Source organism: Amphimedon queenslandica, unplaced genomic scaffold, assembly GCF_000090795.2.
Source record: "Amphimedon queenslandica unplaced genomic scaffold, v1.1 AMPQUscaffold_13240, whole genome shotgun sequence".
Classification (NCBI taxonomy): Eukaryota; Metazoa; Porifera; class Demospongiae; order Haplosclerida; family Niphatidae; genus Amphimedon; species Amphimedon queenslandica.
In genome coordinates this window covers 21,982-36,660 of record NW_003546524.1, presented here as the reverse complement: position 1 = coordinate 36,660, position 14,679 = coordinate 21,982, and the positions used below count along the sequence as shown (strand labels likewise).

At 34.5% G+C, this 14,679-nt stretch overlaps 1 protein-coding gene and 1 long non-coding RNA gene across 3 annotated transcripts in view; both read right to left on the bottom strand.

Annotated features, from left to right (window-relative positions):
* Positions 1-8: 8 nt before the first annotated feature.
* Positions 9-2,911, bottom strand: LOC109584158 (uncharacterized). Of its 2 annotated transcripts, none has more exons than XR_002185883.1 (5): positions 2,519-2,911; positions 1,325-2,173; positions 1,205-1,263; positions 930-1,156; positions 9-369 (listed from the first exon to the last, which is right to left on the bottom strand). It is a non-coding gene; the product is annotated as an uncharacterized LOC109584158 (long non-coding RNA). The 2 variants fall into 2 exon arrangements; XR_002185884.1 differs by lacking the exon at positions 9-369 and adding an exon at positions 386-461.
* A 4,922-nt stretch (positions 2,912-7,833) lies between these two features.
* LOC109584155 (uncharacterized) overlaps positions 7,834-14,679 on the bottom strand; it is a 13,713-nt gene continuing 6,867 nt past the window's right edge. The window contains exons 5-11 of the mRNA XM_019999764.1: positions 11,442-11,729; positions 11,289-11,318; positions 8,962-11,067; positions 8,794-8,850; positions 8,670-8,750; positions 8,227-8,526; positions 7,834-8,173 (exon numbers count right to left, since the gene is read on the bottom strand). Of these exons, the coding sequence (XP_019855323.1) occupies positions 8,166-8,173; positions 8,227-8,526; positions 8,670-8,750; positions 8,794-8,850; positions 8,962-11,067; positions 11,289-11,318; positions 11,442-11,729 (2,870 nt within the window). The 3' untranslated portion in view covers positions 7,834-8,165. The remainder of the gene's footprint in view (positions 8,174-8,226; positions 8,527-8,669; positions 8,751-8,793; positions 8,851-8,961; positions 11,068-11,288; positions 11,319-11,441; positions 11,730-14,679) is intronic.

Below are 14,679 nucleotides of genomic sequence, written 5' to 3'. Positions count from 1 at the left end.
AGGTGGGCGGGCACATTTGTTTATTACTTTACTCATTATAACTAGTATAAACAACTGCAATACCGTAGAATTGTGACATATTCATGGCTACTAATATTCACAATTTGTTACTGTGACCAGTAACTATCATGCATGTACATGTATACCAGATGTAATTGATATTAAAGCCAAGCCTTCTGATGCAGTGTTATTGAGTTTTTATTACTTCTTACTAGCCCTTGGTCTTATTGAAGCTGCTTTCACCAGTTTTCAGAACTCACCACTGTATCTTGAAACTCTCCACCCATTCCAGTTGTGGTTTGTTATCACGACCGGCCAACTAGCAACAATTTTCAGAAGGAGGTTGGAGGTAGAGGTTCATACAAGAAGCTAACGGAAACAGAACAAGTCACTATTGTGAATGGCTCCACTAAAGCTTTTATTATTTTATTATTGCAAATATTAGCAGCCATGAATATTACCTACAGGAATGAAATACCTTAGAGTGACTTTTAATTGCGGGTACTAAATTTTACGATTTTAGCACAAGGTAGATTTTGCTGGTATTAAAAAGTGCGATTAAGTAATTATTACTAATAGTTATATGGCATCATGATGTCATCATTAATAATTGCGCGTATTAATAATTGCGCGTATTAATAATTGCGCGTATTAATAATTGCGATTTTTAACCCAAACGCAAAATTCGCAATTAATAGTACCCGCATTTAAAAGTAACCTTAAGGTAGTAAGGGGGGACCATGTGGGTGGGAAATGTGTATAAATCTAATTGGAGTAGCCTAAATATAATAGTAGTAGGACACGGCCATGCATGGTCCATGGAAGCCATTCCCTAATCGAGGCTGCACGTACATGCACATGGACTGGGGAGGGCGTTTAAGCCCCACCATTTAACATACCCATTAGTCTCGCCCCACCCCTTCGCTTACCTGCGGAGGAAGGATCTGCAAGAGATGTTCAAGGGACTATATCCTCAACTTTTCTTAGCTGCAAAGCATCAGTTTCAGCTATTTTGACCGATCTGGTCTCCTCTGTCACATGATGTAGCTCAACAATGTGTTCTTCTTTCTTCTTTGCACACATTTTAGATGGCAGTGCACGGTCTCCATGCAGACCCTTCCTCCAGCTCTGCAGGTAGCGAAGGGGCATGGCGAGACTACATACCGATAAATGTATAATACAGACAATTTACGTATATATTTACCTTATTTGAAGAGATTGTCAGTAGTAATGAAGACAATGAAGGCAAATTGAATACAAACTCTGTGGATAAGTAATTAATCAAAATTATTTACGTTTATCATTTTACAATAATTTCTCTCACTTCCAGAGAATCTTGGTGTAAGTAGATAGGGTGTTTAGGCAAGCACATCATCTCAAGATCAGTCAGTAAGCGCAGAACAAAGGACTCCGAAAAGGAGTTCCCATAGGCGGGCATTGAATACTGAATACTGAGCATGCGCAGTTGGATGCATCAAAATGGCGTCCAACCACTTGATGAGTCAATGAGTGCTTGAAAATGACGACAAAATTACTTTTGTAGAATTACAATGCCAAGCCACACTGCACTAGCGTCCCTGAAGTGCAATACAATGGTGCAAAAATTATATTTCTAGGATAAAAACTGTAGGACTAGTTCTTCCTTAACTGTGGAAGAAGAAGGAGAAAGCTGAACATTTGGTGCATGCAGGCATGCATGCATTCATTTGCCGTATAACTATCTTATGGAAGTTTTTAACTACTTTTTATAACACTAACCTGTTCTAATAAAATTATAAAGGACATCCTGACTGTCAGATAAGCCATAAAGAATTCCTGAAGATTTTCACTGGCTCAATGCTTCTGGGATGGCAGCCATTTTGTGGGTGCGCTAGTCAAACTCAACCCTACATACCAAGCGCTAGCGCTTGGTAATAATGTTAATAATACATGCAACACCATAATAGGAATTCCCCTTTTAGAGAACCCATCATGTTTGAGCACACATGATAACTAAGACCATTTTAAATCAAAGTACATGTAAATATGCATGTAACTTACTTTGACTTTAATGTTGTAGTCACCAGGCCCTCCATATAGACAAAACCCACCCAAGGAATATGTCTCAATCAGGACTGAACTATTCATACTGCTTCTATTGATCCAGCATTGTAATCCAACCCACCACTATGAGCTACATGTACAATAAACAAACAAATAAATAATAAATAAATAGATACATGCAAATAAATAAAAGAATAATATTTGCCAATTTTGAATTATTATAGTTTTTATATACATGTACATGTAAAAATTGTACAAGTACATGATGCTTATAGATAAAAAGTTTCTCTGTTATTTAGAGGTCATTTTATACAGTAAGGTTCGCTAGGTGCTGTCTGTTAAGTGGAGGTGTACGCTATAAAGAGTGTTCATTAAGAGAGACTACGTGTATATAGCACATGTACATGTACATGTAAATAAATAGCTAAGGAAATACATTTGTACTTGCATGACCTGTTACTACTACTGAACTTACAATTAAATCTTGAGACAATGTGACAGTCGTCAACAGAGAAAGATTTTACTTTCCTACCAGTCAAAGCTTGCAATGATAAAGGAGGATTAGTGGAGAGTGTTGCAATGATAAAGGAGGATTAGTGGAGAGTGTGTAATGATAATAAGAGATTCATTGAAGCATTGAACCTTGTGATGACTGAGCCTTTAGACTGAGGGAGACATACATGTACATGTAATGAAGGATTTAATAGTACCCTCTAAATCTGGAGAGAGGGAGGGAGAGGAAGAGAGGGAAAATTATTGTACACATAAGATATGTCATTAAACAATTAAGTAAACTGTGTGTGCATATGTATACATACATGTCAAGAGTTATGAACTATAAAGTATGGAGGAAGAGGAGAAAAGAATGGAGGAAGAGATAAAAATGAAGGAAAAGAGAGAAAGAGATCAAGCTACTTACTCTTAATGTACAAAATGTGAATTGCATGCTTTGTTTTATGTACATGTACATTGATATGTATGGCTGCACATACATGTAACTACAATAACAGTGTGTTGGTATGGTGTATGCTCAGATTGCTCACATTAAATAAAATAACAAATACTATAGTACATTACAGTACATTAAATACTATAGTACATAATACTATAGGAAAGGGAGGAAGAGGATCATTTCTAACCTTTAACTTCAGCTGCAACAGAATCATAACAACATAATTATTTCAAAACTGCTCTCATCAAATCTCCACAGTACATTATACTCTGGATCAATGCACAGACTCCTCCCACTGAGACACTCCTACTCATCACCATCCAACCTATTGAAGAATACATGTACATGTAATGTCACATGATAGTTACATGATTACAGCATGTAAATGTATAAGTACATACATGTCATGTACATTGTATGTACATACATGTAGACTGCATTATACTGCATTACCTACATATAGGCTTAAAACAAAACAAAAAGTTTACTATCACTATCAGTATTACATGTACATTGCACATGTACATCAGTATTAAAATGGCTCCAAAATCATCCTAATTTTTATTGTACATGTATGCATTGATGACCTTATGCTATGCAGAAAGTTAGAGCTGATTTAGACTTACGCTTTTTGAGTTATAGTCAATTTAAAAAATGCCTAAGTTCTGAAAAACACACAATGGCTCCAAAATCACATCATTTTTTACATTTTCTGATACATATTGATGTCCTTATGCTGTGTAAGATCTTTGAGCTAATCCCATTTTTAATTTTTCAAGTTACAGCCATCTTAAAGAAACACTAAAATTCTGAAAAATACCCAAGGCTACAAGCCATGTTTATTTTTTCTAAAAATGGCTCCTAAATCACACTAATTTTTTTATTACATTTTCTCATACATACTAATATCCTTATGCTGTCTAGAAAGATTGAACTGATGTTGACTTCAATTTTTTGAGTTACAGCCACATGTATTTTAAGACAATGCCAAAATTTTATAAAATACCCAAGCTATATACACTGTAAATATAGCCTTATACTTATAGTTTAAAAACAAATAAAATAATAAAATAATAATAATAAATAAAATGTGACCATAATTGACAAAAGGTACCTTATGGCGGATTTTTAAATTCATCATTATAATGAAATATAACAACCTGTGAGTGCTCTGTTAGCCAACAAATGTTTCAAAAAGTTACATAGTAACTTTTTCCATCCTCTGGATTAATTTTATGATAAATGGAGCTCAGGAAGTTGGATTTTTAAGGCTATAAACACCAATTTTCCTATCCGCCATAAGGTACCTTTTGTCAATTATGGTCACAATAATCAAAATATTCTTCTCGATAACAGTGATGTATGTACATGTACATGTAAATATACATGTACAAGTAAAGTGTACACAACAACAATAGCTAACTTTTAAGATTTTAAAGTGCTTGGATTGATGACTTGACTTGATTTCATCAGTTGAAGGAGGCCGGCAACAAACCTACATGTGTCAAAATAATTAACATTTATATAATATGGAATACAATGTACATGTACATGTAAATCATATTTTTAATCTTTACAGACTAAAAGTAATCTTCCGGCCATTTTGTTGTGACTCATAAACACAAAACTAAAAATCATTTTAGTAAAATCCAAATTTGATTGTACCCAGCTCAAAGTTGGTATATTTACACTTACATGTACAAAATATAAACACAAGAACATGTACATGTACATGTACACAATAAAATGTAGCATTCCATTCTAATAAAAATTGGCCAGCGAATGCATGTACATGTATATTGGAGTGAGCCAATCTTTGAGAAAAAGAATAACTAAGATGCATGTATTTTGGCATAAGAATGGTCATACATGTACATGTAACTCGAAAAAATCAAGTCGGAATCTGCTCAAACTTTCTACATAGCCTAAGGACATCAATGTGTATCAAAAATATAATAAAAATTGGGAGTAACTTCGGAGCCATTTTTTGGAAAACTATGGGTTCAGAGAATTTTTCAGATTTTGGCACATTAAAAAATGATCCTAACTTGAAATAAATTAAGTTGGAATCAGCTCAAGCTTTGGACATCAATACTAATAATTCTTATATTGATATTCATTTACTTCTTCCTTCATTTTCATCTTCTTTCCTTGATTGCTTCAAGCTCTTTCTCTTCTGCAATGTAACTATCTTCCTATAATAGAGTCAATGAAGTCTTCACTCCAGTCTCTTAATAAAAATAAACTAATAAATATTATTATTATTAGCAATTGGGCGAAGCCCTTACTCACAAGAATTTGTCTGTATGTACATACGTTTAGGTATGACTGGGAGGTGAAGTCAGGAGGAGAAGCCCTCAATGTTTTATATTCTTTGTAGTAAATACATATGAATGGGAGGAGCCTCTTCTTGTGCTGCAGCACTGTTTCAATTCCACATTGTCTTAAAGATAATTAAAAATAATAATACCAACAATTTTATGAAATAATATTAAATTTATCCCTTATTAAAAAAATGATAGTCATTGTCGCACCTTTCCCTCAGTTAATCTACTCACACAATCATTATAACTCACTTCAAAATTAATGTCAAATGTTCTATAGCTCTTTGTCCCAATCTCTCTACAGCATTTGCATATAGATAGTTAACTTCTCCATTTTTATCACGCCATCAGCTCTGCAACCATGCAGACAGCAAGACACACCCTAAGAGTAGAGATGAGCCCCCTATCATGAGTATGCATGCAGCATTGGGTGCTGATACAGTCCTAGTTCTAGACCCAGTTCCTCCTAGTTTCTGTTGAAATGAGCACCTCACAGCAAATTCACTTATTGATATCAAGTGTCTGTTGAGCTAATATATAAAAATCAATACACTTACATTTGGCAGTAGTTTTTTCCCGTTTCCCTCCACAATTATCAACTAACAGTCAATATAGTCTACATTGTTTGCTGAGGCTGAAGGAGTGAGTTTTCTGTATTAGTGTGTTTACGTCTAGCAGTACTGAGCCCTAGCATGATGTCTCATAATGCATTGATCAGCTGTCCTCTTCAGTGCAGGCTTTAGATTGGTCCTCAAGCAGAGGTCTCTCCTGTTCTATGGCGGTTAGATTTCTCAGCCACTTTGCACCAGCGTCTAAGTATGCTCATAAATGTAGTATCTATGGTGTGTTACTCGGTGTGTTAGGACTGTCACAGAAAAATCTGTCCCACCCAAATTTTGTCCCATGAGACAAAATAATGAAAATAGATCTATTTTATCCTAGGACAAAATCTTTCAGAAATATTTTGTCCTAGGACAAAATTTTTCAGAAATATTTTGTCCTAGGCAAGCTTTTATTGTCCTACCATAGGACTAATTTTTTTGTCCTAGGGCAAAATAATATATGAAATATTTTTGTCCTAGGACAAATTGTATCAGAAATATTTTATCCTAGGATCATAATATTATGCATATATAGACTATTTCGATAAGGAAAATTTACTTAGCACTCAGTATTAATAATAATAATAATGATACATTTCATTATTGCACAATAATTGTCTTCATGCAACTTTTACAACAATTACATGACCAAACGTAGTCCTTATCAGTCCAAACATCTTCTGGTATTTGTTCACACTCTACGTGATACCACTCCTTACATTAAGAACATTTTACCATTCTTCCTTCATTACTATAGGTTGTCTGCACAGGCAGTATATAGGTAACCTGTATTCTTTGGATAGTCCAGGGCATCTAGCTCTTAAACAAGTAGAAAACAAAGACATCACATTCTTTTCTAAGCATTATAAAAGATGGAAACGAAGCTTATGTGAAATATAGCTGCAAGAAGTTGGGTCTTAACCAGCACAAATTGACATTGCTAAAGCAAGGGCACATAAACCACAATCTTATTGTCCATTTTGCCTTAATTTGCATACTAGGAACAGTCACTTTAATTCCCTGTACTCGGTGCATTTCAGTATTGCTGCTATCTGCTCCCTGGTGCGTTTATCAATACCATCGCTGGGCAAGCTATCATATATCAGTTTGTTATAATAGATGCTTTGATTTAATTATTCAAATCATGAATACAGATGCATATACATACTGAGTTTGTCTACAAAAGCACAGATATCATACTACGTACATACATATATACACATAACTAACTAAACTATTTAAAATACACAAAACACCTACACTATCATGATATAGTTGACCATTCAGTCATCTTGGTCTGGTAATACGGTTCCCCATTTTGCACTGAAAACAAACTTTTCAGCTCTTTTCCATATCTGCCTCTTTCTGTTAGCACTACAACCTTTTGGACACTTTCTATCAGCTAAATACACAGCTGCCTTCTCCACAAGATCATCCTCTTAATTCTTTCCTGGGTTCTTTACTCGGTTCTTGCCACGGACACAGTCTGTCATCCTTCTTCGATCTGAAATCTTCTTCTATGTACTTTGAACGTATAATAAAGGGTACCACATGCTTTGTACTTGTATTCCATAGATAAATAATTAAGGAACAAAGTCGAATACAAAGATTTACAGTTCCTTTACACTTTTCTTTTGGTAGGACAAAAAATTGCTGACGCGGACATAAAATATCACGTGATATTGATATTTCTATATCCTAGGATAAATTTTCACGGGGGAAAATTTTTTTTGTGACAGGACCTCCTTTAGCCTCCATTGTTCATTCCATTGTGTCAGTATCATGATCATACAATGTATTATGTAGATGATTGTGTTAAGTCCAGAACACACCCACTTAATGTGTGAGTGGTTTCTAATTATGGTGTGGGATTATGCCAAAAAAGACGACTGTTATTAGCATACATGTAATCACAAAGGAATTGAAGCAACTGAGTATTTAAAAATAGTCCTATACCGTACTCTATCATGCAAGTATAACAACAAAATAATGAATAAATACTATAATAGACAAATGTAAATGTTAAGGGGCTTAGCCCTTAGCTCCAAAAGTTACATAAGGAAGCAAAGCATTGTTGTACATGTAACTACAAAAACATTAATAGCAAAATACACATAATTTGTATACAAAGGACTTGCCACTTAAATGCACAAACATATATCCTTGGTATTAATTTGTCACATAATTAAAAAATTAAAATTCTAAAAGTTACTGTCGTTAATTTGATGTATAGGAGAAGGATGGTCAGCATCCTATTGCAAACACAAAGACATTAACATTGATTAACTTATGCAGATGTACATACCTAGTTCTTTAAGCATAACATTTCCTATCTGCTTCATTGATGCACCTTGCTTAATCAAAATATTACACACATCAATTAAATACTGTCTTTCATCAAGAGAACCATCCAATTGACCCATCACATCAGTCATTAATCTATTGGCTTTAGTAAAAGCAGATACCCCATCTACTGTCACAACATAATCTCTAGTCTCTTGTGTTATAAGATCATCAGAAAGCAATGCATTAGCTACATTAGAAACATTAACTGATATTGCTTTGGACAGCTTGGCTGAGTATTTCTGTAGTATGTCCTTTGGATCTAAAATTTAAGTAAATAATAATACGGCATAATTAAGTATTGAATGACAGGTATGGATTGTAAAATAATATAAGATAAGGATTGATTGGACGATTAAGTACATACAGTACATCAATACACAATTAAACAACATATAATTTTACCATCAATTTCCTCATCAAAACGTCTATATTTACATGGTAGAGAACCAGAGCTCTCTGTCTCAGAATCACATATTTGCATACCTTTATATTAAAATTAATATAAATAAATATTAACGTATTTTACTTCGTTTTCTAGGAGAAGTTGACTCATTATTGGAAGTAGAATTGTTTGGTGTATCAGCTGTGGAATAGTAATAATAATAATAATAATATAAGGGATAATAATAATAATAATAATAAGGGATAATAATAATGTTTTTGTTGTTGTATAATGAAAATAATAATAACTTACAATCAAGCCAGGACTTCCACTTTATCTTCTCATCACATCTGATTTTTTTTTCTGTTTTAGTGCATCTAAAGATCCACCGCTCCTCATTGACTGCTACTGTATGCTTCTCACCCTTAGCCACACCTCCAGCAGGACCACACTCACATGAACAATAAAACCGTATCTCGGGATTCTTATGACTGTCACTGAGATTGTGTTTTTCAGCTGCAGAAGTGATCGCTTGTCTTACATCTTTCTTTACACTGCATTCAATGCTCTGTTCCTCACAATGGACTTCAATGCAATTGACCTGTTCAACTAGATCAACATAACACCATGACTCTTGATGAATCATTTTGATGTAATTTGAGAAATTGTCGTTTTTTGTTGAAGCGATTTCGTAGCAAGGCCCAGAAAGAAGATGAGTAACCACAGAGCAGAACAGACCCATTGGGGTAGCCTTTTTGAAGTAAAACAGCAATGGCTCATGATCCTCATAAAGATAGATATTTGTAACATCTTTCACTGGAAGGAGAGCTGGTATGAAATATTTATCATCTATTGGTGTAGCTATTGAGAGCTCCAGGAAAAGATTCAGCAATTTCATTGCAATATTAGCAACTTTTAGCTTTTCTGTGATGGGATCGAGTTGTTCTTTACAAATCTCTTTAAACTTGGACTCTGAAAGGATCCCCTTTATAATGTCCTCATCTCCAGCGTATCCTTTATTGGAATGAACAATATGAACATGCCCGACCAACTCCTTGAGAATACCGATGAGACTGCCTATGTTAACAAACACCAGATCACTGCAGGCTTCAGAATCATGATAATAAATGATACTGTTGATATGGTGCAAGAAATTAAGAGACTCCATCACTTCTCTTTCTTCAAGTTTTAAATCTTCCCCAAGACTTTTGCAGGTGGATAATTGCAAGACACCACATCCCTCGTTTGCTGCAACGCGAAGTACAATATCAAAGAAGTAGTAATAAAAAGGAATGTTGATTCGTTTATCATCTTTTGTTAAGATCTCATCTACATCATCCAAAGAACTCTTTGTGTTCTTAAAATTTTTCTCATTTCCTCTTTCTTCAACAGCTGCACTAGCGATACGACCATCAATTTCCCGTACACGAACTACATGATGAGCTTCAATCGACTCACAATCATCATTTCCTTTGATTATTTCTGCCAATTTATTTGCTAATACATCTTTAGATTTTACTACATCACTGCATTCATCTCCATGTGTACCAATTGTAAGAATCTGCAATTTCTCTGGAACCAAATCTTGTAGAACGTCATGATTTTTATAGCTATTCCGGAAATGCTGCATGCCAGAAGCTATTGAAGAAATTATCTGCTTCAAAACTTCTTCGACCGTCAATCTGGATGGGCTGCCATCACTGTGATCCTCACCTTCGATGTGCATCACTGCAGTAGAGTCACTTGACAACTCTTTTGAAATATTAATAACGAGAATAAGAACTTGAGCAAACGGCATAAAAATTGGAAGCAACTTTTGAAAAGCAATTTGCCCTCCTGTATCAATGAGGTATAACCATTGAGCACCTTCAAGACGATTCTCCTTTCCTGAACACTGTCGCACTCCATCAAGTACTTTCTCTACTTCCTTACTCAGTGAACTTTCCTTTTCATCTCCCGGCACTTTTTTTCCATCTCCAGGCGTTTCGTCTCCATTACCAAGAGCTCCATCTCCATTGCCAGGTTCATCAGTGGCTTCATATTCGTCAACAAATCCATCATCAGTCTCGTCAGCTGTTTCATTTTCTCTGGTTGGTCCCTTTTCATTGATACCTTTACTGGCCTGATTTTCTACTGGAGAATTGATCAATTTTTCGAGTGCATCTTTTTTCAAAGCATTTTTAACTATTTCTTCTAACTCAGTGACATCCAATAGCTTGTATCTTTTCCCAGTATCTCGTCTGTAGCAGTAGATACCAACTCTCGGCTCAGCAATACCGGTACTTGCTTTGACGTACTTTTCATCCAGTAGAAGTGACTTGAAACAGGTTTTACCAACACGAGCTTCACCTTGAACAACTGCTTTAGTGAGATGACACATCACAAGAGTCTTGAGTGCTTCACGATAGTGGCATAACTCTACAGAAAAAATTAATTATTCAAAAATAAAAGCATTAATTTACAAATAACATAAATATTATTAATTTTGCAAATTTGTAACAAAACTGTCAAATTTCAATTCATTATTCATAATATGCTCAATGACATGTGACAGCTAAAATGTTCTACCATTCACCAAAATGTCAGTAAAAATACATGCTACATGTATTTATTGAGTGATAATTATACACATGTAATACCTGGAGAATCTTTGTCAAAAATATTCTTTCCTAAAAATAAATAGAAAAAGGAAACTTCATATAAGACAATACATAAATCAAAGCTTGTGTCATGTAAAACCTCATATGAATAGATACAATGTATTAAAATTATTATTTATAATAATAACTTACTGATTAAATCAGCTGCTGCTTTCATATCAATTTTCTCAAGAGCATCACATAGAGAGACCATTGTTGGACGCTCACTAGCATCAACAGCATCAGCTCTCTCTAACCATTTTAATAGACACTGCCTAAGACATCCTTGTACATTTTGACCATACTGAACCTCAATATCCGACAGTGGCTCATAATAAAATCCTAAATGTAAAGCAAGATCTATCCATTTTGTCGGTGAGAAGCCAACTTCATTCAATGTGTCAAGTACATACTGTAAATCATCAATGCCTAAGGGAGGACCTATAAAGTAATAGAACATAAAATAATTTTTAAAAATTATAATAATGGTTCACAGTATGTATGTGTCAATAAAAATGGCTAATTACAGTACAGGTCAATAAAAACTTCCTGTTGTGTTGGAATTGAATGGGTGTGTCCTGTTAAAACTGTAAGCAGAAACCATTTTTAAACATGTTGCCACGTTGCATTTTCTGAAAGCGTTGTTTTGGCTGAGAAATGTTTTAGCTGAAAGACTATCGAAGACAGCCCCAGGTCTCTTTCAAAAGGATGCGTTGGTAAGTTTATATTGAACTTGTTTTGTATAACGGCATTTTTTAGGGCGATTCTATGTTTCCGCCAGTGATGACTCGCAGACTTGGTAGTGATGTAGACTAATAGTAACAGAGTCCATTGTCAAGTGCTCCTGTGACAGTGAACATAGATCCTGGCTGCTTTAGTAATAATGGTTGTTTGTATTTTTATGCATAATTATATAGTTTAAATGTTTTTTGTTAATAAAAAATAGCAATAATAAATTAGCCACTCCTTCACATAACCATAGCTACTAACTGTAGTCAACTGCACGCAAGTATTGCAGAGTATATATATTACAGGCAGCAAGACTAAAGCAAAGATGGTTTACTCTTCATACAAGAAGATGAGGATTCTTAGCCTATCCAGAAGAGGACACAGGTCTACTACAATTTTTAAGCTTCTGGAACAGGAAGGATTAATGCCAGCATCTAGAGGAATCAGATATTTTCTTATGAAGTACAATACAACTGGTAAAATAATTATTATAATATAAAACTATAATGTCAGTGGTCATCCTTCAAAAATTGATGATTCCGAGCAGAAACAAGTGGATGCTGCAACGAAGAATGATGACAAAACAACTGCTTATCAGTTGTATAAAATGATGCAAGAAAGAGGGGTCGAGATATCACTCAGAACTGTCCTAAGATGCAGAACAGCTCTTGGGTGGACTTTCCGTGGGAGCTCTTATTTTCAGCTTATTATAGGGAGGTTAATGAAGGAAAGAGGTTGGAATGGGCAAGAGTTCATACATGAGGCTGAAAGTGGCTGCAATGATGCTATCTGGACAGATGAAACATCTGTCCAGCTTGAAACCTAGGTAATAAACATATCACATAATTATTATATTAGTGATAAACTGAAGCATCCTGTCAAGGTGCATTTTTGGGCCAGCATTAGCATGAGAGGAAGAACTGGAATATGTGTGTTCGATGGTGTGATGGAGAAGACTTTGTTTATGCATTATATTGGGTTGTACATTGTTGCCTTTTGTCCAAAGTTATTGTTGGAAGAATGTGCATAGACACTTAACAATTTCTTTATTAATTAGTATTTCATTAATCATTTATATCTAGAATATTCTTATTGTGTGTACAGCTATCTAGTGACTTCTAGAATGATCTTTTCGTAAACTTTTTCTCCTGTGTTCTAGATTCTTCTTTTATGTTTCCTATATAAGTGTGTGTGTGTCGAACTGTTTGTTTTATTGCTAAGAAATTTTTGGCTCTTCAAAAACTATCAGTTATATCCTGATGGCTGTCGGTTTATGCAGAATATTGACCCAAAACACAATTCAAATGCAGCTAAAGAGTTTTTGAAATGAAATGGCATTTTTTGGTGGTGAACACCTCCAGAGGCCCCAGACTGTAATCCTATTGAAAACTTGTGGCATCAATTGAAAGAATATTTGAGGAGAGAGGATAAAACCACAAGCTAAAGACCAGCAAGGATCAGCTGGTATATTATAGATTTCGATGTTGCTACATGCACTAAGTATATTCACCACCTAAAAAATTGCTACCTAAAATACCATATAGCAGGTAATTTTTGGTGGTTGAAAATTTCAACTGAAACCAGAAATGACTTTAGAATAAAAATTCGTTGGTTTTATTTTCGACTAGGCAAAAATAATTGATTTTATGTCTTTACTAGCATCTGTAGGACTGATAGCATTCGAAAGAGGTCCCCTGGTCCTGTAGGGTCTGGAAGAAATTCTTTAGAAGGTGAACACCATTTTCAAGGCCATCCATGCTTGTTGATCATGTTATTAATAATTTATTATGGTCAAGCCTATCTTCAGAATTAATTTTCATCAGAATTAATTTTCGTTCAAAATTAATAGCAACAAAACAGACGAAAATAAGCACCAGTTGAAAATTACCCACTATACGGTAATTTAACTTGATGGGCAGCTACTGGATATTAAGACATCCTATAGACTACATTGCATGTACTTTACTTAAATTTGTATAATAATAATCAATAAAAAATTAATGGCAACAAATTACAGGAAGGGGTGTTTAGAAATGTACTGGTGCTAATGCTAACAGGTAACAATTTTTGTATAGCTGCAGTTAAGCTAATTAAGTGTACATGCACTATACATGCATGTACTTTAGCAGTTACTGTTGGAATGTTTGTATAGTTACAATGAAGATGTACATGTACTTTACAAACACTTATATGTACTTTAGCAGTTACTGTTGGTGAACATTATTAACATTACTGTTGCTATACCCATAAAAAACTCAAATCTCTTTCCCCTCTCCCAATCATTTTTTTAGATAAGTAAAACAATAAATGCATGAACTTATTATACATGTATCTCTCTCTTGATTTAGTTTCTACTACATCCTGGTAGTCTAAGACGCTTCCAACCTTGTTGAATGAATTCAATGTTGTAAATAAAATGATTTATAGTTTTTGTGATTATTGTAGTCATATTGTTTACATAATTAATCACAGACTAGTATATATAGTGATGTTTTTTGGTTTTGCTCCCTGATCTTTTCCTAGTGTGTTCCTGTTCTTTTGTATCTCCCCTTCTCTCTATCTCTCTTTTAAGTTTATAATACAATATTCAACAGGTTTTGAGCTCACCACGATTCCTCCGCGATGGCTGCTGCTACTGAAAAGCTGTTTGCTAACATACCTC